This window comes from Ambystoma mexicanum, chromosome 3p (assembly GCF_040938575.1).
Source record: "Ambystoma mexicanum isolate Mex_15411 chromosome 3p, UKY_AmexF1_1, whole genome shotgun sequence".
Taxonomy (NCBI): domain Eukaryota; kingdom Metazoa; phylum Chordata; class Amphibia; order Caudata; family Ambystomatidae; genus Ambystoma; species Ambystoma mexicanum.
Window position 1 is genome coordinate 1,118,349,274 of NC_090925.1, and position 25,181 is coordinate 1,118,374,454.

The following is a 25,181-nucleotide window of genomic DNA, read 5'->3' on the forward strand; positions in this document are numbered from 1 at the left end:
CCCTGCCAGATAATAAAGTTCAAAGTCCGGCAAGTTTATGCCCCCCCTGCCACACGAGTTCTGTAGTTTCCACAGGGCCACTCTATTCCTGGAGTTGCCCCATATGAAGCTCCTGCACATAGTATGAAGTCTCATGAAAAAGCTTCTGGGAATCGGATACGGGACATTCACAAACAAATGTAAGAGTCTGGGCAAAACCACCATTTTGAGCAGGGCTGCTCTCCCCATCGTAGATAGGGGTAATCTAGACCAGAACACCATGCTGTTCTTAACTCCCTCGATCACTCTCTCTGTATTATGTTTGTGCTCGGTCTCTGTCCTGTGATAAATGTTTACTCCCAGATACCTAAATGTCACAGTCTGCCAGGGTATTTGCAGGATAGGCAGCCTCTCCAACGGGACACTTATACCTTCCCAAGGGGAACAAACTAGACTTCCCGGGGTTCACCGATATGCCCGAGAGGGTGGCATAACGATCCATCACCTCCAACACATATTGCAGGTTCTCCTCCGGGTGGCACAAATAGAGGAGCATGTCATCTGCATACAGCTATATCAGGTGTATGCCACTTATCGTACAAATCCCCACCTCCCCGTATTGTTGTCGCAGGTCTATCGCCAACGGCTCCAATGCCAGAATGTATAACATGGGTGACCAGGGGCATCCCTGTCTGGTCCCCCTGCTGAGTTGCCATTTGTCTGAAATTGTGGATCCTGTTTTAACTCTCACTATCGGGGTGCTATATAACATCTGGACCCACCTGATATAACCAAGTCCCATTCCGTATCCTTTCAGGGTCGCTTTCAACCATGGCCACCGCACCGAATCAAAGGCTTTAACCACGTCTAGCGACACGATAGCCAACTCGACCTTGTCTTCCTCGGTGTAATCAATGATGTGGTGCAGCCTCCTATGGTGGTCTGTGATATTCCTGCCAGGGGCCTAGCCTGTCTGATCTGGGTGTATCAATTTACCAATCACCCTCCTTTAGCCTATTGGCTAGCACTGCCGTAAGTATTTTACTGTCCTGATTGAGCATGGACAAGGGTCTATAGGACCCACTCTCCACGGCCGGCTTGCCTGGTTTCAGGAGTGGGATGATCACTGCCTCGCGGAGGGACGATGGCAGTTCTCCCCGCTCATAGGCTTCATTAAACATGGCAAGCAACGGCTGAAGTAGCTCCTGCTTATGTCTTGTAAAACTCGCTAGGCAACCCATCCGACCCGGGCGCTTTACATGTGGGCAGATGTTGGATCACCACCTCCAGTTCGTCCGAGGAGACGGGGGCGTCCAAATCCGCGCGTTCTAAGTCATCCAGGGTGGACAGCCCCATATCCTCTATTGTTTCCAGTATGTCTTGACTCATATCCACCCCTGTGTCCTCATATAATTGTCTATAATACTTAAGGAACTCATTTACCCCCTCCTGCGTATTATGGATTCAACCTTCCACATCCCTGATCTCTCTGATCACCGAGCGGGGGGGTCTCACTCTTAAACAGCCAGGCCAGCAATCTACCCGGCTTATCCCCCCCTGCTTGTAGCCTCTCTGTGTATTTCTTGTAATTTAATTTACATTATCTATCACAGAGTCCACTGCCGGTTAACTGTAAGTCCCTTATCTTGGCGCTGTTCTCCCGGGTGGTCTCCTCATTTTGTGTAAGACCCTCCAGCTCTCTTTTCGTTTCCTGAAGTTCCCGTTCAATGCCCCCTTGGAGCTCTTTAGATTTTAATATAGCTACCCCCCGCTCCACCACCTTAAATGCCTCCCATACTGTTCCACAGAGCGTACACTGCCTGTGTTAATTTCAAAATATTGCTCAATGGTCTCCATGTCGGGATACGCGCTCTGGGGGGTTGATGTCGCCACTCTACGACCAAGGGCGAATGATCGGATAGTACCCGAGCCTTATATTCCACTCTGACCATTTCTCCCATTATCTCGGCAGCAGCAAACACATAATCCAGCCTCGTGTGCAAGTCATGTGGTGCTGCGTAGTGCGAATATTGCCTATCCATTGGATGCAGCCTTCTCCACACATCCTCTAGGCCTAGGTCTTCCAACATTGTCCCCAGCGCTTTACCCGCTGGCGCCTGCTTCCCTAATTTATCATCTGACCTATCTATTCTAGGATTCAGGGTACACTTGAAGTCCCCTCCCAACACCATCGCGCCACCCGCAAGGGGGCTAATCTTACTGTAAAGGGACCTAAAATAAGCCGCTGTATCATGGTTATGGGCGTACAAGTTTATGATATGCACTTATCCAGGAGTCCCGTCACCACCACCATTCTGCCCTCTGGGTCTATTGTCGAACTGAGCACCTGAAATGGCACGTGCGGTGCCACCCATGAGATCACCCCTCTTGCATATGCCGAATACGTGGCCCCTATGACATTACCCCTCCATTTTCTCCTGACCACCTCCAACTTCTCCTTTTGTGAGGTGAGTCTCCTGTAGCAAGGCTATGTCAATACGCATCCTTTTTAGATACAGCATCGCTTTATTACGTTTTAGATAACTGTTTAGGCCCCGCACATTCCAGGTCACCACTCTAAGATTACCCGATACCATCCACTTGATGTACAATCCGCCCCTCCCTCCGATGCTTCCCTTGATGGCCTTTTTTCTGACTCTTGCCCTTCCCAACCTCAACAATTCGCCCCCCCCCCCCCGTACCCCAACTCCACCCCACTGCACACAACCCAACCCCTACCCCAACAAATGCCCAGCTCCATCCCTGGATCTCAGGCTCACCGAGGACTAGGACCCCGCGGGGCGTCACAGACCTAACAGTGACCTAACTAGGTCTACTACTAGTGGGTTCAAGGGATGCCTCCTAGGTGCTCCCACTCCTCTATTTAGGGTTGTTGGGGCCAACGGATCCTGCCAGCTTATATATTACAGCGCACTCCCCACAAGCTTAATTTAACTCTATATTCAAGTCCCAATGTCTTAGCCATGTCACCAGGGATGAGATAGCCGTGTGCTACTTATCTTCTGCAGCTCCCATCTGGATATCCACTTCCTGAGGGCGGCCCTGCAAGTCCAGCCATTCCATCGTGTCCTTCGGCGACTCAAAAAACAGGGATTTGTTCTTGTAAAACACTTTCAACTTGGCTGGGTAGAGCAACATATAACGATGGCCTGCTTCTTTTAGCCTCCTTTTCACCGACCCAAAGTTCATCCTGCTGCGCTGTACATGCAGGGTGTAGTCTGGATACGCCGTGATTTTTGCCGACCCCCTTTCGATCGTTCCTCCTCTCTGGAAAAATTTGAGTATCTTCTCCCGATCTCGATAATTCAGAATCTTTGCGATCAGCGGTCGCCGCGGGGTTCCTGGGGGCGGTCTCCTTGTCAAGGCCCTTTGCGCCCTTTCAACCGCAAACCCATGGGTCAGCGCCCCGCCAGTTATCTCCTGTACGAGCATGGATTCCACATATTCTGTTGGGCTGGGTCCTTCCATTCCTTCTGGCAAGCCAACAATTCGAATGTTATTTCGTCTGGCGCGCCCTTCTGCCTCCTCCGCTCTGTCCTCCAGGTTGCCCATCCACTCCACAAGGGCATGTAGCTCCAATCCATGCGCGGCACACGCCGCCGTGTTCGGAGCCATCTCCTTCTCCAAGTTCCTGGTGCGCTCCACAATCGTCCGCACATCCTGTCTCAGCAGGTTCACTTCCTCTTGGACCGCTCCAATCTTGAGGTCCAGGCCCACTTTCAGTTCGTTCATTGCTAGGCCCAGTTTAGTCTCCCAGGCCACTTTCAAGTCTGCAATCGCTGCCAGCACCTCCTGGATCGTGCCCGGTGTCTCTGCCACTGTCGTGGGAGTCTCCTTGCTTTTGCCCCCCTCCGCACCTGGTGGCGTCTTGGCATAGGCCTCCATCGTGGACTGTTTGATCCTGGGTCTAACAACTTTAGAAGACATCCTACTATGTTGTCCGGGCGTATGCCAGCCGCGCCTCCCCACGCACAAATGTCCATGTGGCACCAGGCCACTCTTGGCAGTATGGGGCCTTTGCGGCTATGTCCATGTGTGTCCTTGTCGCTCACCTCAAACCTAGAATGGACTGTGTCCTACCACGTACTTGCGCACTCCTGGTGTCGTAACTCCAGTCTCTGCCTTACTCCTTCAGTGGCCAGTGTTCATGTGTACACACTGACCCATTGCACTCCCCTTTCAGCGCTTTGTCGGTCGCGAGGCCATCCAGCTCACAGTGCAGACCAAGATGTTTTGCTCCCGTTCCCAGATTCAGGGGGGGCCGCCTTATGTTATGTCTGGGAACCAGCAGATGTCCCGAATTAGCCTCTTTTGCTGGCCTGCTTCAATAGTTTGTGATGAAGTCCCACCAGCTTCGGGCCTAGGTCACTCCTCTTGGTGCGTTCTGTCTCTATTGGGCCCCTCGGTATCGTGTTTTTCCTCAACCTCCAGTGCTTCTAGGAGGCGGCCCCCTGGAGCGTGCCCGGTGCTCTGTATTCCAGCACACTCCGCAGCTCCGGCGACCGCCCTTGCCACAGGCAGCCCAGCCTACAGTCTTAGTGCATGTGGAATATTTGTTTGAATCAGCTGACTGTCCCTTTTGAATCTCTTCTGTCACTCCGTATGTCCAGAGTCCGATCCGCGACTTTCTCAAATACTGCCGCTGCCGCTCACTCTCTCGCGTTAGCCCCAGGGTCCCCCGTTACATTGTTGCCTGCCCGTTAATAAGCACTATGCACCAGGCACAACATTCGCTCGTTCCTCCTCCGTTCGGTTTGACTTCATTGCAGGCCCAGCGTCAGCCTCCGGTTCGCTCGGCGGGTCTAGTCAGTTACAATCCATGCATATTCAAGCTCCGGGTGCACACATCTTCGGATGTCTTGCTGACTCAGTCATGTCCCTCGGCCCGCAAAGCAGAAGCGTGGCCTGGGCAGTCCGCCTCTCTTCCTCCGCTCCTCCACACCACGGTCCCTTCGGGTCTGTAACTTAAGCAGGATCCTGACATCCATTGCTGGCAACGTCCGGGCCCTACGTTCGTTATCGCTGCGGCGCACCCATGACCCTTGATGATCCCTTTGTTCCCGCTGCCATTTTGTTTCCACTTTTCGATTCCGGGCTCGCAGTCATACACATAAGTATAACTTTGTATCCGTGCATCACACATGCACCGAAAGTTCAGCGAGTGCGGCCCCCACCTTTATAGTCAAGGATGTTGATTCACAGTGCCGACAGGCATCCGTGCACGCACTTTTTCTCCCAGATCATTACAGGATCGAAGGAGCTCCTCCGGAGCACGTCCCTTTACATGGCCGTCCTAGCCACGCCCCCTCCTCACCTTGTTATGTCTGGTGTGCTCTCTGTCCTGTCCTGCTGTCTGCGCAGGGGCGCGTAGTTTCTGCGGGTTGAAGCGACCGAGTTAACTACACTGATGCCACCCAATTCAAGTGTCTTTAAAGAGGCAAGTTTGATTATAGTAGTCTTTGAGGGCCTTTGCTTTCTTTCGGGCTATTAATGTCTTTCCCTGATTGTTTCCCCCTTAGGTATGCAGAGGTTCACTGGGAGCGCTGCTTGGGTTTGGCTCCTGCTAGGATTTATGAACGCGGAGCGTATGAAGAAAGGTAGGTTCAGCGCGAGGTGCGGCGCGCTAATGTGTTTTTGGGCTAACCTGTATTCCTTATTGCTTTTCAGGTTACGATGGTCTTTCTGGGCGTGCGGTGAGTTCCGGAGCAGAACCGGCCAAGATATGCCCAGCTAGGTGAGGAAATTTTGGTTGCTGCTGTGATTGCCTTGAGTAACCTGTTTAACCTTGTCCCTTTTTCTCTCCTCCCCAGGTGCTTTGTTCCGGTGCAAGCGCGATACCCTGAAGATGCTGCCAACGGGATGGAAGACCGCGAGCATCTGGGATTGAAGGATGGAAGACTGCAGGTAAGCTGGAACAGCTAATGATGTACTTTTGTCTCCTCTGCAGGTCCGCGATTCTAGGAACGCTGGGTGCTGGTCTCTAAACACAGTGAGTGTTACGCTGCTGGCTGCAGAATAATGCGAAGCACGTTCTTTAGCTTGGGTGTGGTTTATATAGCCTACCCTGTAAAGTAGTCCAGGTAAAGTAGTCCGGGCTACCACACCCTAAAACACTGCACCGCACAGTCTGGTTCTTAGGGACTGGACTGTGTGGGTGCCTCCATGTTGGCTGTAGGCCTCCACATAAAAAGTAGTCCCTTCAAGTCCCATTCCAAATATGAGCCTGGCGCCAAAGGCGCCAGGACTGACTCCAGAAGAGTCCCCAGTGAAAATGCAAGGCCCTTCTGGCCCCAAATGAACCCCGAGCCCTAACCCTACCTGGCATGTGACCATGCCAGTGGGGTTCTGGGTCACGGGTCGTGGCATCCAGCTGAAGATACAGGATTATATCTACATTGAGGTCTCTGTGGCAGGAACATCTATCAGAAAGAACATTACCAAAAGTTAATTTATTTGTTGATCTTTAATTATTTCTGATGATTAGTTTGTCGAAATATGTGCCTTAAAAGTACGGTTACTTCTTGACAATGCTTACCTCCTCATGACCGTTTCTTTATGAATGGTAACATTTGTATTTTTGTTAAAATTGCAATATCTGTTTTAAATGATTTCTTGTGAGATGTCTTTTGCCTGAGAACTAACCATACAAGTCCATTATTTTGAGTAATGCATTTGCATTTAAAAAATAACTCTCAAATGTATATGCATTCCGTATTGCTAACCATGTACACATTTCCAGATTTTATTTGCTAATTTATTGAATAGAAATGTTTTGTAAATGCATTTGCAGATCCTCAAAGCAGAGTACAGCTAAAGAAAAGGACCCATTACCCTCTCCTGCACCAGTATTACAGAAAGACCCTAAAACAGAGCATGTTTCTAGGAAGAGAACAGTCAGCCAGTCATCTTCCCTAAAATCCAGCAGTACCAGTAATAAGGACAGTTGCAGCAAAAGCAGCTCATCCTCAAAGCAAAAACGAATTGAAGGGAAGTCTACAAGCAGTTCAAAGGAAACTAAGGTATGGTCTTGCTTCATTTTGATATATTAAAACTACTCAGTCATTGGTCTTTTGTGTACTACCCAGATTTCTGTTACCATTATTTAGGAATTGGAGCATGTTGGGTAGATTTTCATTTTTATGTAGTAGTAGTAGAAGAAAACTTCTCGGGAATACAAAATGTTCCTATAAAAACAGCAATTAACAACTTAATTACACATCAACGGCAAAGAAATTCCACCATCATTAAAACCCTGCATCATTTTTAAAATACAGAAACCTACATTTCAAACAATTTTCATAAACTTTTTTCTCTCAAAGTTAACACATTTTTTAGAAATGATAATAAGCCCCGAGGCCAAACAAACTGAGTCCGCCCACACAGAGCAGGTTAAAACTGAAGCAATCCCTGACCCCACAAGAGTGATTTAAGCGTGCGCTCTCTGATAGATGAGATAGCTGGACAAAACAATACAAAAATGAGCCAAGTCTTCCTTGAGCGCATTGCAAACAAATTCATGATTGATCTCATTGCCATTCGACAGGCTGCCACCACTGCTTTTAAATCAATACAATTAAAGCGTGCCCTAGTTATAATGCGCTGAAAGGGGATCTCTGCCCATCTCAAAAAATCTTTAGAGACCTGGCCTTCCGATGATTGCATGCTTCCTATTAGCAGGCCTCAGTATCTCAGAGGGCTCCCCCTTATCCAGAATACGCTGGAATACCCTTACTTTTGATTCCAGAACATTGCAAGGCATGACATCTCCCATATAAAAACATTGAACCATGTCTGCTTCTGCCAACATTGTTTTTACATGCCTGACCCAGGGGATCTTCAAATGGGAATCTCTAGGAACCAAATATTTAGCTCATGGGTTAGACCAGCTTTGCTGTTCCCCCAAACTCTGAGCCAGTGACTTAAAGGCTGAACTGTGATAAAATCACTAATATACCTGCAACCTGATTCCTGGTGTGCCACAAAATTCAGGACCAATTGAGGATTGTTTGAAAATGTTATTCTCCACCATCTGGGTGGCCTCAACATTGCTGTAATCCCCACAGCTCCATGCCCTACCTAGCAACAGAGGTAGCTTTCCCATTATAAACCTTAAGCACCAACGCAACAGGTTTAGCTTTGAACATGCCCACAGCTCTTGCCACCCCTTCTTATAGCCTGTTTAAATCTTGCAGTCTGCTTGATAGCAAAAAGCAAAAAAATGATGGGTGGGAGGTTTCGAATTAATCTGAACCACCTGCATTGCTCTGGGCAACCTTCCACACCACCGTTTTTTAGCCCGTCTGCACCATTGCAAAAGGTGTCCAGCCATATGCAAAACAGTCCGGTACTGCCCCCAATGCTAACGGCCCTGCCCGAACTGCTAAGCTAGGTCCCTCTGCACGCAAACACAAGCAACCCCAGACATATTTCGGCCTTGTTGGGCCTCCTCAGTGAGATTCAGCTTGGTTCCCTATGACGCAACAAGCAAGCGACCCACATCTGGGCATACCCTCTCTCTCATAGGGAGACAAACTGAAACCAAAAAAAAGTGATGGGTGGAAGGTTTTGAATTAATCTGAACTGGGAGTGGGATGGGTATGCCCAGACGTGGGTCCAGAGTCTGCTACTCCTCACCGATGACACCAAACAAGGCTGAAACATGTCTGGGTTGCTTGTGGTTTCGTGCAGAAGGGATGCAACCTAGCAGTTCGGGCTGGACTGCCCCTTTTGGGGGTAGGACCAAGCCTGATTTGCATATGGTTTATCCCCCTTCTGTAATGGCTTGGCATGCTGAAAAACGATGTTCGAATGGATTGTATCCTCCAACGTATTCCACATCTTTGACATGTAATGTCCACAGCTGTGTACTTCGGGAACGTTTTCGGCAGAGGGCGTCCTGCGTCGATGGCGTCGGGTCTATGTCCCTCGAAGGCCTCAGTCGAGGGCGACGTCACCGGATGTTATAAATAGGACACCCGGGGCCCATGGCCTCAGTTTTCTCTGCAAATGTGTTTGCTTCAGAGACTCAGCGCGACTCGTGTATTCTTCGTAACTGTCTTCTTCGACCCCTCCAACGCTGCGGTCTGGCTTCAAGACTTGCCGGGGCTGCAAGTCAAAAATGTCGATTACGGACCGCATCGCATTTGTTTGTGGTGCTTGAGTGAGAGTCAGACACTGACGACTGTTCCAAATGCCAGTCGCTGACTGCTAAGGCCTTGCAGGATCGTAGGGGAAACCTTCAGGAAGGTAGGGGTTCTAAGTCCAGTAAGTCCCGTAAATCTAAGTCCAAGGGTATGTCCACCGATGACTCAAGGGGCGACTCTGCGTCGGAAGGAGTCCGGGGGATCTCGGTCCCGGAGTGGTACCTGCCATTCCTCGTCTTGGCATTCGAGGAAGAGGAAACGTCATCATCGGTCGCCTTCCCCGTCATCCTCGGAGGATGGTGCCACGAGGAAAGTGGCTTGTCCAACTAAGTCCTCGACTCTGGAGGAATGGGCTGCCTTCAGGGGTCAGGTGTTGGTGATTTTTCAATTGCAGAGCACAGATCCGTCTGTGCCTTCTGATAAAGCCGGCGAGGAACGGTCTTGATTCGTGGCTCGTGCGCCTTCGGGCCCGGGTCCTCAGCGTGATCCTCATCGGGCACCTTCGAGGTCCCGTTCGGACAAAGCTCTGGGTGGCCGCAAGAGACGTGCTTCCAGGTCTTGGTCATCATCCCCAGCGAGACCGCAGAAACCTGCTAAGGGCTCGAGGTCGGCGTCAACTCAGTCGGGGCAGTGTCCGTCGGATACGGAAGTTGAAGCTTAGCCTTCAAACCCGCCTTTGGAGCTGTCTGCGGCCTTGTCATCGACACCCTCTGCGCCGAAGCCATCTGCGCCCTCAGGGCATTTTGGCCGAAATTTACCATTGGAGATCCCTGGTACTGTGGATCCTCCAAGGAAGGCTACTTCCAGGTTTGTGTGGCCTGTTATGGACTCCAGACCCTCAGCTGTTCCAAGACAGGACTTTTACCTCCCTCTGGATGACATCTATGAGGCGGAGGAGAGGTCAGATTTTGATCTGGATCCTGTTGAGCCTGAGGTGGCACCTGTCTTTTCAGGGGATAGCCAATTGGAAGAGTTAAGACAGTCTCTTCATGATGCTAGTAGCTTGGACACTTCTCCTGAGGTGGAATTTGGCAGGCTTCAGCCAGGGGCCCATGCTGAGTCATCATACAGAAGACCTATGGCTAGAGTAACTGAATACCTTAGTTGGTCCAGTCCTCTTGAAGCTTTTATTCAGGATGACTTAACAGACATTTTGGATCATGGTCCGTCCTCTCACCCTGTGTTGCCATTTCATTTGACCTTGCAGAAAAGGGTGGTGGCTGCTTGGCAAACCCCGGAATCTCTTCCGTTATCAAATTGTTAACTAAAAAATATCGCCCTTCTGGTAGCGACCCCAGCTATCTTTCATCTTACCCCACTCCTGAGAGTTTGCTGGTTCAGGTGGCTACGTCCACCTCGAGGCATGCGGCGTGCCCTACCATCCCTCCTGATCGAGATGACCAACGCTTCGACGGTTGGGCACGCAAGGTGTTTTCTGCAGGGAATATGGCGCTAAAATCAGCCAAATCCACTACTGCCTTGGCAAGATTTTCACACACTGTTGAACTGTGTGTCTCTTGCGGCTGAGCATATTCCTGAGAGGGAAGAAAGGGATGGGTTCCTTGCTCTCGTGCAAGATGGCAAAGATGCCATGTGTGAATCCCTTCAGTCGGATTTGGACAGGGCAGACAGTATTAGCCGGTCCATGGCTGCGAGCACCGTTATACGCACCGTTATATGCAGATTTGCGTGGTTGCGGAAGTCGTGTTTTGCTCCGGATGTGCAAGCCCGTCTTTTGAACATGCCCTTTGGCGCAAATTTGTTTGGCAGCAAGGCTGATGAGTGCCTTGAGAGAAATGCGGCGAAATCTTTAAGCGCAGCTGTGCGTCCTAGGGGACAGCAGCGGAGGGGAGGTTCTTTTCGTTACTACTCCTCCTTTGGTAGAACGAGCAGAGCCTCCGGGTAAAGGGGTCAGCGTAAAAGTACCCATGGTCGTCAGGGAAATGGAGGTGCCAAAGCCGCTCAGGCAGCTGCCTCAGTGCCTTCAGGCGCTGCCGCAGCCGCTCCAAAACAGTCATGAGGCCATGTCATGGTTCGCTGGTTGAGGGCAGACTATCTCAGCATCTTGAAGAATGGCGAGCTATTACTTCGGATGCGTGGGTTCTGGATACAAAAGCCCAGGGATACTGCCTTCCCTTCCTAAAGCGGCCTTGCGACAATCCACTGGGGAATCTCTTTGAACCTTCCAGATCTGCTCCTTGTGCAGGAAATCTTGACCCTGCTAGAGAAAGGCGTTATAGAACTGGTACCTTTAGTGGAGAGGAACACAGGATGATGTTCCCCATATTTTTTATTCCAAAGAAAGACAGGGGGTGTTGAGACCGATCCGGGTCTTGCGTTGGTTGAACAAACTTCTCAGGAAGGACAAGTTCAAGATGGTCACTCTTTCTCAAGTCCTCCAGGCCCTTCAACTTCAGGATTGGTTGGTGTCTCTGGACCTAAAGGATGCTTACTTTCATGTGCCGATACATCCCCAGCACAGAAAGTACCTAAGGTTTGCAGCTGGTGACTCGCACTTTCAGTTTCGGGTCCTGCCATTCTGATTGACCTCCGCCCCCAGGGTCTTCACCAAGCTAATGGTGGTGTCAGCGTATCTCAGGTGAGGGGGTATTCATGTCTACCCCTACCTGGACGACTGGTTGATCCGTGCACGTTCACCCGAACAAGCATTGGATCACCTCTGTCTCACCTGTCGCTCCCTCCACAGGCTGGGCTTCTCCCTCATTTTCAAGAAGTCGCATCTGACACCTTCCCCACAGGTCCAGTACATCGGGGCTGTGTTGGACACGTTCTTGGAAGTGCTTGCCTCCCAAGAAAGGGCTCATCACATTGTGCAGATGGTGGACAAGTTCCAATATGCCCAGAGTCTAGCGGCTTTCGAATTCTTAAGGTTGCTAGGCCTCATGGCCTCCTGCATTTTTCTGGTGCCAGAGGCCAGGCTGAGAATGAGATCCCTGCAATGGGTCCTCAAGATGGCAGTGGTCGCAGTTCTCAGGCAAAATGTCGGATCCCGTTCAGATTCCACTCTGGGTCTCCCAGGGTCTTCTGTGGTGGGCCAACAAAGGGAACCTGATGAAGGGGGGAGTCATTTTGGCAACCATGGTGACTAGTGACGGACGCTTCCCTCACAGGATGGTGAGCTCATGCCAAAGACTTGACCGCCAGCAGTCGTTGGTCTCCGTTGGAGTCCAAACTCCACATCAACCTGTTAAAGCTGTGGGCCATCAGGCTGGCCCTGAAGGTTTTTCTGCCATCTGTGCGGGGGAAGAGTGTCCTGATCATGACGGACAATACAGTGGCCATGCATTACCTCAACAATATGGAGGGGAGGGGGGGGGGGGTAGGGTCATTCCCGTTGTGCAGAGAGGCAATGCAGCTCTGGTTCTGGGCAATCCAGCAAGGAATTTTGTTCCCTGCAGTTCATCTGGCCGGAGAGGAGAATGCGGATGTGGACGCTCTGAGCAGGCAGAGCACGATCTCTCACGAGTGGGAGTTGGCTCAGGAAGTCCTTCTGGAGATCTTCGCCCTTTGGGGAATCCCACAAGTGGATCTCTTCACCACCAGTACCAACCGGAAGTGCGAGAGATTTTTGCTCAAGGGAATTTCCTTCGTGAGGAGCCTTAGGCGACTCATTCGTAGTGGATTGGTCATTCCCACTGCTGTACGCGTTTCCTCCAGTCCCTGTCATCCCTCAAGTGTTAAGGAGGTTGCAGAGGTTCAGATCCCACATGATCCTCATTGCTCCGGATTGGGCAAGGAGAGTGTGTTACCCGGACCTTATCGAAATGTCCATCTGCCCTCCACGCCGCCTTCCCTACCGAGAGGATCTGCTCTCTCTCTCTCTTGGGCGTGTGGGGGCTGAGGGGTGGGGGGGGTGCTTGTCAGGTTCTCCGTCCAGAGGTCAGGGCTCTCAACCTTCACGCTTGGTATCTGAAAGTTTGAGGTATAGGGATTGGGACCTCCCGGATGACATAAAGAAGGTGTTGCTTTCGGCCAGGAGGCCAGCAACAAAATCCCTGTACCGTTGCTGTTGGTGTAAGTTTTGCGACTAGTTCCATTCCTGTGATGTTGTCTTTCTTGCTTTGGCCCACAGGGGCCTTCAAGTGGGTACCATTAAAAGGTTACCTGGCGGGGCTGTCTACCTTGAAGCGCTCGTCGGAAGAATGTTCTTACTTTAAGGTTCCTTTTGATTTCCCAATTTCTTAAGGACTCACTAATGTGTTCCCACTGTCCCCTTTCCAGGTGCCGGTTTGGGATCTGAATTTGGTTTTGAAATTCCTCATGGGTGCTCGGTTTGAACCTTTGCACTCTTGTCCTTTGAGATTGTCCTTCAAGACAGTGTTCTTGGTTGCGGTTACTTCTGCTCACACAGTGAGTGAATGGCAGGCACTTTCATCTAAGCCTCCCTTTGCATTGTTCCACAAGTATAGGGTTGTACTAAGGGTATGTCCTTCCTTTCTACGTAAGGTAGTGTCTGAATTTCATTTGAGCCAGAAACTGGTTCTTCCTTCCTTCTATCCTCCTCCTCATCCTGGTAAGGAAGAGGAGGGTCTCCATAGGCTGGACCCTAGGAGAGCTCTGAGCTTTTATTTTTCTAGGATGTCCAGGGTCAGAGTGGACGATCAACTCTTAGTGGGGTATGCTGGTCACCAATGGGGCCAGGCTGTTACAAAACAGACCTTGTCCAGGTGGATTATCCTCACCATTACTGAATGTTACCGTTTGGCGGGCAAAGATCCTCCTGAAGGGTTGCAAGCTCATTCCATTAGGGGCGTGGCTACTTCCACAGCCCTACAGCGGGGAATTCCTATTAGGAATATTTGTGATGCAGCCACATGGGCTTCTATCCATACCTATGTTAAACATTACTCCCTGGATACAATCCATGGTCAAGATATGGCCTTTGGTAAGGCGATTCTTTATTCTGCCATCTGATTGGGTACTCTAAATTCTTTTCCCTCCTCCATTTTCTGGTACTGCTTTGGGAGTCTATCAAAGATGTGGAATACGTTGGAGGACACAATCCATTCGAAGAACAAGTTACTTACCAACTGGTAACGTTCTTACCATTGGATGTTCCTCCAACGTATTCCACATCACCCTCCCAGACTGCCCCTTTGGAGAATATCTTATGTGATTGCAGCTTAAGTTTCCGCAAGGCTATGTGCAGTCAAGCAGGCATTGGATATGAACATGTCACATGTTATGGAGGAAAAAACATACTGAGGCTACGGGCACCGTGCATCCTATTTATAACATCCAGTGACAACATCCAGTGACATCGCCCTCGACGGAGGCCTTCGAGGGACATCAACCCGACGCAGGACGCCCTCTGCCAAAAAAGTTTTCCGAAGGTCACAGCTGTGGACATTACATGTCAAAGATGTGGAATACGTTGGAGGTACATCCAATCGAAAGAACGTTACCAGTTGGTAAGCAACTTGTTCATCTAGAGGTTTGCCAAGAGCTGTGCCTGTGGTTATGATTATTTCAAAACCTTCCAGCCATCCCCTTTTTGTTTTGCAAAAGTCTGCTTGATACCTTTCAGCACTAAAGTTTTAATGAAAACTGAATGCATATTTTGAAGATTTGAGTTACCCACAAAAGTGCTGGTTCTTTAGGGCCTCTCTCTCTCTCTCTCTCTCTCTCTCTCTCTCTCTCTCTCTCTCTCTCTCTCTCTCTCTCTCTCTCTCTCTCTCTCTCTCTCTCTCTCTCTCTCTCTCTCTCTCTCTCTCTCTCTCTCTCTCTCTCTCTCTCTCTCTCTCTCTCTCTCTCTCTCTCTCTCTCTCTCTCTCTCTCTCTCTCTCTCTCTCTCTCTCTCTCTCTCCCTCTCTCTCTCTCTCTCTCAAGAAGATTGTGTTGAGAGATTGGAAGGGTACAACATTTCCCAAGTAAGCGTGGGTTGAGGATCGGCAGAAGGTGTGGCTGTTTGAGAGAGTCATCCTGCGCAATCAAAAATAAAAAGGGGTGGTCCGTACGAGGAGACCTGGGACAGGTCCCTGGACCTGAGATAGCAACGTGTTGTTTTTTATTCCTTGTTTTTGTTTCTACTGAATTGTAAATATTTCAATTAAAATGTTGATACAAAAAAAAATGTTTGCAGGAAATCTGACCCCCAGCTAGTCAAAACTATGGACTCTAGGGGGACTGTAGCGGAATAGAGTGCCCCATTTCGAGTTGTATTACTTAGCAGGCCTCGGAAGACACTTCGCTACTACAACCAATGTTGGGGCAATACTTATTGAAGGAAATGTTATGGGTAAAAGGGGTTGTGCTCCTGCTGCCCTCTGACGCTCGGCAGAGACATGTGGCGCAGGGTTTGAAAACTTCTGGGCAACCCTGACCCTTACGAACCATGTGTGCCCTTGGTTGGATTTATTGGGGATTAGCAGGGCATCGTAGAATAGTTCAGAAGACACTGGGAAAGTAAGGGGAAAGCCACAGTGGGTGATCTACTGCAGGATGGTAGACCTCCCGACTCTTGAAGGTCAGTTTCTACTGTGCCTGGGAATGGTTAGGAGGATAGAAGGGAGATGGTTGGGTTTTTCGCGAGGGCATGGAGTCTAACGCAGTCCTAGACACTATGGGCCTCATTACACGGATGGCGGTAAGGATTTACCGGTAAAATACCGGTACCGGTAAATCCTTACCGCCTTACTACGAGGTCCCTTTGCGGGTTGGGGGATTAAACGCCTGCTTTTTGCAAAATTGCGGTGCCGTAATTAGCGCCTTCCCCATTCCCATGGAGCCCTATGGGGCAGAAATGGGAATGGGGAAGGGCAATGGTGGAAGGGAGATTTACCGCCCCTCCAACCTTGGAATGGGGCAGTAAATCCCCTTTCCACCAAGGCGGTGCCGGTATTTTACCGGCATGAGCCATGGCGCTAATAGCGCCATGGCTCACCGCCTACCGTGTAATGAGGCCCTATGTATGACGTGTCAGAAGTGGGCCACATGGTCTTTAGACTCCACAACTTGTTCCTCAGTAGCCTCGATGAAACCGAGCTGGCAGTGCGCAGGAGTTGGGAGCCGGATCAGGGGAGAGTTTTCACGGACATGGAATGGAAGAGTTTTGTCGTACACTAAGGGGGTCTCAAGAAACAATAGGTTTAAGCTCACTCAATTGGATGTTACTCAGGGCGTACCCGACCCCATACAGGCTGACGTGAATTGGCAGGTGGCTGGTCAGACCTGCCCGAGATTTGCCCATGCAGGGGCGGACATAATGCACCTGTTCGGGACCTGTCAAGTGATTGAAAGGTTCTGGCAGGGGTGGCGAAAAAAGCAACTAGGGGAGGGATCCAAATGCATTCATGGCCCCCAGAGTTCTGCTGGCTGGGACTGTTCACGAGGGAGAGGAGGGACGTGGGGACACACTGCGGATCTTTTCAGAATAAAGGATCTAATTTCTGCATTAGAAAAGCGCAGAATTGCAATGACCTGGAAATCAACTGAGGGACCCAGGACTGGGGCTTGGAGGGCGGTGTTGGGAAGGAGCTAGAGCTTTTCTTAATTCCTAAGCTTCCCAAGCACTTTAGATTTGGGCAAGACTTCGGTTAACTGTTTACTAAGCACTACAAGAGTCCAGCTGGAGGAGGGTCACTAAATGAAGATAGTTATGATTTAACTATAAGGTGCAAATAAATATTTAGCTGAATATGTTTGTAAAACTGTTAAATTGTAGTTAGCTTTTCTAAAAGCACAGTGAATGCAGCCTGTGCTAAAAATGGACTACAGGCATTGCGTCACCGAGGCTAAGGCTGGCAGAGAGCACGAGGTAACTCGGCAGCTGTTGGCTCTCTGTCAAAAGCCCATGCATTCTAAATGGAGACTAAAAGATTCAATGCACGACATAGAGTACTATGGAAACAACTTTTTTTTTGGAGAATTAATGGACCAAATAAAATATAAGAATATTGAGTGAAGTGTTGAGAGTTTGGCGGGAAGGTGTTTATATATAATTATTTATAATATCGAAAATGATGCTAAACAAGAGATGCAATGTATTTTTGCATAGGCTAGCATTATGTTAAGTACCCTGTCCCAAACGGAACCCTGGCCATGCAAGAAGGGTGACTGCAGAATCCCTTGTAAGGCAAGAAGAGCACTTTTGGATGAGCTATGCCAGTATCCAGTGTCCTTGTTGAAGAGTATATAAAGGTGCCTGCTTGCCATCAGTCTGCAGGAGCCAGCCACGGAAGTCAGAATGCTGGTCAGGCGGTGGGGGCAGAGTCCTCTGCCCACCAACCACCCCATCCTCATCTTTGTACAGATTAAAGTTTGTTATCCCTGCAAGATGAAGACTTGTGGCCTTAATTCCCTAGAGGGGTGCATTTACTCTAATGTGAGCGTGATTAGGGGTAGCTGCGTTTAAGGGTTACCCCTGTAAGTTGGGCTACTTTTCAGCAGACTTAAGGCGTTGGCCACTGGCTGAGACCGCAGCATGGCACAGGGCACTACAGAGAGGGATGCATGTGAAGAGTTAGGAAGTGGAAGCCTGGAATATGCTGTTTCAGACAAGGTTTACCCCCCATGAAGAAGGTTCCTCTTGATGCATTAACTTGGAAGATGGGGGCTGCAGGAGTAGACCTATGTTTGTCGATTAAAGGGCACCCCCCAGCAGATTAATGGATGTGGAGGAATTGAGGAAGGGAAAGGTAGCCACTGCTGAAGCAGCGCTGGGGCGGGTGAAATGTGGTAATTTTCTACACAATGTCATGACAAGATGTGTATTCAAGTGGTTGTATCGAAGCAGTGGACACCTGTCTGTTTTGTGTTATGTTTGTTACTAAAAGGGTTACACATTTTTTTAAATAAAGGTAAACTATAGGGATCAGCACCCCCTTGCTGAACATGGCCTTAAGTTTTGGTGGACGCTTCCCCCTAAAACAGACCCTGACTGCCGATTTTTGGGCATTGACCTTTGTGTTCAATGAATCCATTAATAAAGAATAGTCATTGATCAGGAGCTGAAGGGCTCTGCAAGTGCGGGCCAGCAAAACTGTCATCTACATAAGCCAGTAGTTGCACGAGCCAGCTACCCAGCCTGGGGACATCCGGGGTGGAATAAAGTGGTCATAAAGACCATTGATGGGTCCATATGGTCCCCTGAACTGCCTTTGACAATTGTGCTGCCAGTGGCATTGTGCGCCAGTGGAGTAACCGAACCTGGACTGCAGAGACAAACTTGGAGAGAGGAAGACCCTCCCTGAAGGTGCCAGCGAGTGGGACAGCTCAGGGACTGCCGCGTTGGAGGAGGCGGCGGCAGCAGCCTGCTGCATGAATAAGGCAACACACAGCTAGAACTGGGAGTGGTGCGCATTGTGGAGGAAAGGAGCGCTGACGGGCAGAGGTGAACCCAGAATGGGGAGTAGGCGGCATCGGGTGAGACTGGGACCCTGCGGTAAGTGGGTGCGCAACCCTGAAGAGGAGGGACGGTAGCTGAGGCGCAGGAGACTTCATACACTCTGAGCGGTTGCAGCGGATAACACTGCTGCTCCTGCCGGGGGCCCTAACATTCTTTGGGCATACTGAGATGGCCCTGTAAGGTATGAACTGGTGCAGTCACACTGTGTGAGACTACACAGCACTTAACTGCTTGGTATTAGGTAATCCACCTTTTGGAGTAGGTCTGTACTACACACGTTGGTAGCGTGACTGAGCAGTCAGGCCTATCTCAAGAGGGATAAATATGAGCTGTAGAGCTGTACCTATGAAATCTGTAAATACAAGTTGTTAGGGAAAATTCTCATAAATGTGCTAATTCCCTTCACCTTAGAGACCCCCAGCAAGTTTGCTGGATTTTGAGGACTTGTTTTTTTTTACCTGGAGAGTGTGTAACCCTTTTTTAGATAACTCCTTAGGCATCATCTTTTCATGTGTCACACAGCACCCTCAGTGCAGTGACACAGGGAAGCTGTTTAGGCTGTCCCAAGGTTTAAATACCTTCTCTGGGATAAACTACTGTTTGCCAGAGAAAGTAAAGTTAAATTGACTTTACTAGTCTCTTTAAATTCCTCGACCCAGCACACACTATCTTTAAATAGAGTGCTGGAGGGGTTACCTATATCCCTGTGTCTATAAACTCATGTAGCAATCAAATGGTACCCTTTCCTATCGAAATGGCTGGTGGCAGTGGTTTTACGACTACCGTGATTTTTCCCGACCGCGAACACCAGTAGCTAAAAATCGATGGAGCCATGTTTTTCAAGATGGCCTCTGAGCCCCCAATATAAAAACAGGTCCCGGACTTCTTTTTTAGCGGTTTCTTTTTCGAACAGTCCTTAGTTTGTCTCTGCACGCCAAACCAGGTTTGGTCCCTTTGTTCCTACGCCTTTGGCGGGCTTCAGGACTGAAGACCGCCTCTGGTGCCCGAGTGTCTGCGGTGGGCAGGAAGTGAGGGAGGTGCCCGAAACTCCATTTGCTTAGTCTCCTAGGTCCGGCAAGGACAGCCACCCTGCTGGGAGAGTGGCAGCTAGGCTGGAATGAATGGGATAAAACTGTTTAAAAGGCAAGTCTCTTGGCTTGGAAGACAGTAGACCACTGGAACGAAAGAACCGAAGACGAGCTGGAAGAGTATGGCTGCTGCAACTACTGGACCATTGGTTGGCCTGATGGAGCCCTGCTGCAGGTCTGAATCGCTACGTTCACCTCGACAGAGAAGCCCTTAAAGGACGACTTCTTTCTTTGAGTTGGTGGGTCCAATCCACTCGTAAGCCACCTGGATACCATTCTCTGAGTTGGTTAGGATTAACCAGGGAGAAGGACACCAGCTTGTGTGCTTGAAGACAGTTACCGCATACATGCCAAGACTCCCGATTTTTTTCATTAAAAACAGTACTATTTGTTACTGTCTTCTGCCTAAATAAACAATATCCTCAATGCATTCCTATGGGGAACATGCTTTCTCCCGATTTCGGTGCTGAAATCTCACTGTCGGGGGCTTCAGAATGTTGGCATGTCTGCTACTGGAATTGAAGAATTGCCAGTTTGCCAGCTTTGTGACCAGTCCCTGTGTAGTGCAGGAGTCCTCAGACGTCCTCCCTCTTGTCCCCACGACTGAGGCCCAGGAACAGCGAGATCTGCAGGAACTGCCAGGAACAGAAGTCTTCAGCTGCATCTTTTTCTTCAAAATAAGGTACTGTGAAAACCCGACCAAGAGAACTTACCTCTCACCACGAATGTTTGTGGAACTTTGGCAACTAGAGAGGCACAGATCCACCCTACTGATGAGGTCCAACCAGACCGAAACACGTGTCTGGGGTCTGTTGGTACTCTTGTTCAGAGGAGAATTGCCTAGCATTTCGGTGCTGGACTGCCCCAGGGCAGGACAAAGACTGATATGTTTGGGATATTTCTTCTCTGTGAAAGATAGTGAGATAAAGACTCTGGGTAAGTCTCTCGTAACCAGGACTAATGTCTGGCAGTGGGACTCCCAGGACCCCCCTTGTTAATTTGCAACTTGCAAGCCTAGTCAGCTTTGACCCAACATATGAACCTTTCTTCCGTGAACTACTTCTAAGAACCGTGGCAAAGACTTTTCTGCTTTAATACCAGAAAAGTTTTTACCTATACAAGATGCTAGACCATTGACTTTGGCCTACGTATTGCATTGAATCAACTCCTCTGGTGAACTCAAACTATTTGCACTGTTTTAAAGTAATGAAATTTTTTTTTATCAACTTATGCCTTTTTGCTCATACTTCACTCTCTGAATGCCATTTGATCCTCCTTCAATGTAGCTTAAATGTTTCAGAACCGGTTAGTGTAAAGTATTGTAGTTTCTGATGTTTGTTAATCTGCTTAGAATCACATGCTGTGCATAGGTCTGACATCCAGTGGTCACTGCGGAGTATTGCATTTTGTTTTTCGTAGTCGAAAAGGGGACGTCGATAAGGCGTGTCTGTAACACTATCCCTATAGTGACGTGCATTGTACTCACAATCCCTCACGCGTCGAGGTCCCTAAGATTGTTTTTTTCCGCCCAGCTACTCGTCGCCTTTATGCGGAGCTCCTAGAGAGACATTGCAAAATAGTTTCTTCGACCTTTGGTCGTTTGTCATTAATATCAATAACGTAGATCCTCCCCCCCCCCTCGACGCAGAGCTGTTTCTCCGCCGAGCAAGATCTTCGACGGAAGGACGAGCGGAGGGGATCCTTCGGCGCTGCCGAACACGTGGCCAGGCCTCGCCGGCCATACACAGTAGGGAGAGTGGGGTTTTGTGGTCTTTCTTTCTTCTCTTTAAGAATGCCTTTCTCTTTCCCCTCCCTCTCTTTCGAGGTCGTAGTCACAGTTATTGCCCTCAGCTATGGAGAGGACGCCATTTAGGTTTTGCCCACTTTGCAAGGGTAAATATACCTGGAAGGATAAGCACAAACGGTGCAACCGTTGCTTACCCCTCGATCACCAGGAGGACGGCTGTGCGGCCTGTAAATTACTAAAGCCCAAAACTCTAAAAGACCGCAGGGTCAAAAGGTGGGCGGCCTACGCCATGTCTAGGCCTGACTCCTCGCCCGCTGCCGCCGAGTGTGACGAGGACAGTGACTACACGGCCCCCGTAATGGAGGCTGTAGACCTCTCAAAGGAGCGTTCACGCTCCTAGTCGTCCGTCCCCGGCCCCGACAAGCCCGGCTCACGCCCAGCTTATGGGGATGAACACCCCGGCGACAAGGACGCACAAGGAAAAAGAACAAAGCACATACCCCCTGGCACGCATTCGTCGAAGACGAAGGCAGCCATAGCGCCAACGGGGACGCCGGGCCCACCGGCGTCTTCCGCCGACCGTAAGGGTCGTCAGCCCTCCCCGCCACTGCTTCCGCGACAGGGGACAGGGCATTCTAAAGATAAGGGCTCTAGCACCAAAACCTCCGGCGACGCGCATCGCAAGAGCGCTCACGTTGCCAACAAGGACTCGACGGGCAAGGACTCGACGGGCAAGGACTCGACGAGCAAAGGCTCGATGTTGCATAGCGCAACGGCGACCGATCCCTCGGAAGAGAGAATGACGTATGGCGAGTGAGACGCCGAAAACCGCGCACAAGGCCAAAGAGACGCCGAAAGCGCCGGAAAACAGATCAGGCCAGTTCCCGATGCCGACAGAAGACCCTAGCCAGCGAGAAGGCTACTCAGAAGGCAAAGGCTCACTTTCTTCGACGTTATGGGACAGAACCAGACTATTACAAGAGGAAGAAACTCCTTTTTCATTCCCAGACCGTCCTGGCCGACCTCAGTGGACCTTTGAAAGGTTCCAGACCTGTATGGATAAACTAGACAGGTTCATGTCCATCCCAGAAGACAGGGCACCCAAGAGACCAAGGGAGGCACCCCTGGAGAGTCCGAGGGCTAAATACCAAAAGTTTTATAACCCCATACAGGAGGACATATACTCTTACAATCCCACTGAGGAAGACACCTTCTTCCAGGAGGAAGATGAGTTCACCTATGTTGAAGACCAACAAGAAGAGGAAGGTTTTCACAAAGAAACTAACCTATGTGAGGAGGGATTCCAGGAGGACACAGGCGAGGGTGACCCAAATCCCTGGCAGTCACCGGCTAGGTCGACGGACACAGGCAGTAGCAGTATAGTCATCAGGTCTACTGAAACTACACCAGTCAGGAACCCTTCGCCTGTCGATGATCAACCCACCTTCAATGCACTACTGAAGAAGGCAGCAGCACATTTTGAAATTGAAACTGGGGAAGTCACCCCAGACACCGATTTTGTGGAGAGGATTATCAAGGAAAACCCCCCCACTAGCCAAATTATACCCATCCTCGCCTCAGTTAAGAGACGTATTTCACCTTCTCTTTCCACTCCTGCATTGGTGAGAGGGGTCAATCCGAGGATTGAGAAACTGTTCTCTCCCTCTCAATCAGACCCATTATATATTAAGGGTCACTCAATCCCGGACTCCCTGGTCTTGACCAACACCAGAAAAAGGGCAGGAGTCCCACTATCTACCAGCGAGGCACCCCCAGATAAAGAGGGGAAGAAGCTGTATGCCCTAGCCAAGAGAATCACCACCTCTGCAGCATTCTCTACCAGAATTGCCAATAATAATACCCTATTGGCAAGCTATGCCGATGCTCAATGGGTTAAGCTCAAACAGGACATCGAAGAAGTTCCCGAACCCCTAAGGACTCGTTTGCTGGCTACAGTTAACGAGGGCTCTCTGGTCAACCAAAGCATTGTCAAGAATACCCTCGATGCAGCAGAGACGGCTGGCCGCACTTTGGTACAAGGAATTTTACTGAAGCGTCACGTCTGGCTTCGCAATTCCGGATTTAAGGCGGAAACACAAGCGTCCCTTATTAATAAACCCATGGAGGAGTCCAACCTCTTTGGGAGAGCAGTGGATGACGCGCTGGGGAACGCAAAGAAAGAATTTGACACAATAAAGACCTTAGACCAAATTTTAAAGCCCCCTAACAGGCGGGGATTTGGTAATAAGCGCTTTTTTCGTGGACAACGCCAGCAACAAAACCAACAACAGTATTCTGCCAACAACTACCAGGGTAATAGTGGCCAGTACAATCAGAGGGGTCAACGCCGTGGCAAAGGGAGAGGCCGGGGTTCCACCCCCAGAGGCTCCCAAGCCACCAACACCACCAAGTGACGCGAAGATTCGCGTCCCCTCCCATGCAACGCTGGTCGGGGGTCGGTTAACATCCTTTCTTCCAGCATGGGAGGGTATAACATCAGACCGCTGGGTACTTTCCACCATAGCCCGCGGCTACTGTATAGAGTTCAACAGTTCCCCAACATACAGACCCCCGAGGGGACGCCGCATGACACCAGAACCAGAACCTCGCCATCCTTCTCCAAGAAGTGGACCAACTGCTGGAAAAAGGAGCCATAGAGGTCGTGCCTCTATCTCAGGTAATGGAAGGTGTTTATTCAGTGTACTTCCTTGTACCCAAAAAGGATCTAACCATGCGCCCTGTATTAGATCTGCGCCCAGCGAACAAGTTTGTCAAACCCCAAAAGTTTCGTATGGTGACCTTACAGGAAGTGATCCCACTGCTATTACAGGGAGATTACATGACAACACTGGACATGAAAGATGCATACTTTCATATTTTAATGTTGCCAGCGCACAGAAAATACCTCAGGTTTATGATAGAGGGCAAACACTACCAGTTCAGAGTGATACCCTTCGGCATAGCATCTGCACCAAGGGTATTCACGAAGGTACTGGCAGTGGCAGCGGCCCATCTGCGCAGATTATCCATCCCAGTATACCCTTACCTCGACGACTGGCTCATAACAGGGGATTCTTACGAGACATGCTTCTCCAACACCCAAAAGACTGTAGACCTTTTGTTCCAACTGGGCTTCTCCATCAACGAGAAGAAGTCCAGCTTAGACCCCAGCCAAGTCAAACAATTCCTAGGGGCTCTAATTCGAACATGGCCTCGTCTTCCCCTCCAACGAGAGCGTCCAAAACATGCTGTTTCAGATCCCCCAGTATGTGGCAGGTCGAGAAGTGACGGTGCACAAAGCGATGCGCTTGCTAGGAATGATGGCGTTGTGCATTTGGTACCTCACGCGCGCCTGCGCATGCGCCCAATGCAAGAGTGGCTCAACAGCCAGTGGTGTCAGGCCAGCGGACAATGGGAAGATCTAGTGGTGGTCTCGCAGGCCTTGGTTCTCTCGCTACGGTGGTGGACAAAGGAAAACCTGATAATAGGGAAACCCTTTGCCACACCCGCGGTGGAGACCACTCTAACCACGGACGCATCCCTAACAGGATGGGGGGCTCACCTATCCCATCAGACTGCTCACAGAGTGTGGACTCCGAGCATAGCATCCAAGCACATAAACCTACTGGAGCTACTGGCAGTGTTCAAAGCACTAAAAGCCTTCCAAGAACACCTACAAGGGAAGACAGTGATGGTCCTTACAGACAGCACCACAGCCATGCCCTACATCAACAAGCAGGGGGCACCCACTCTCCAGGACTGTCCAAGCTGTCCCAGAATATATGGAAGTGGGCTCTCAGACACATGTTCCTACTGTCAGGGGAACGTACCAGGGG

At 50.0% G+C, this 25,181-nt stretch overlaps 1 protein-coding gene across 2 annotated transcripts in view; it reads left to right on the plus strand.

The window, feature by feature from the left end:
• AFF4 (ALF transcription elongation factor 4) overlaps positions 1-25,181 on the plus strand; it is a 1,482,962-nt gene that overhangs the window by 1,089,369 nt on the left and 368,412 nt on the right. For both annotated transcript variants that reach the window (XM_069652488.1, XM_069652489.1), the window contains exon 15: positions 6,791-7,019. In XM_069652488.1, coding sequence (XP_069508589.1) covers positions 6,791-7,019 — 229 coding nt within the window. The remainder of the gene's footprint in view (positions 1-6,790; positions 7,020-25,181) is intronic.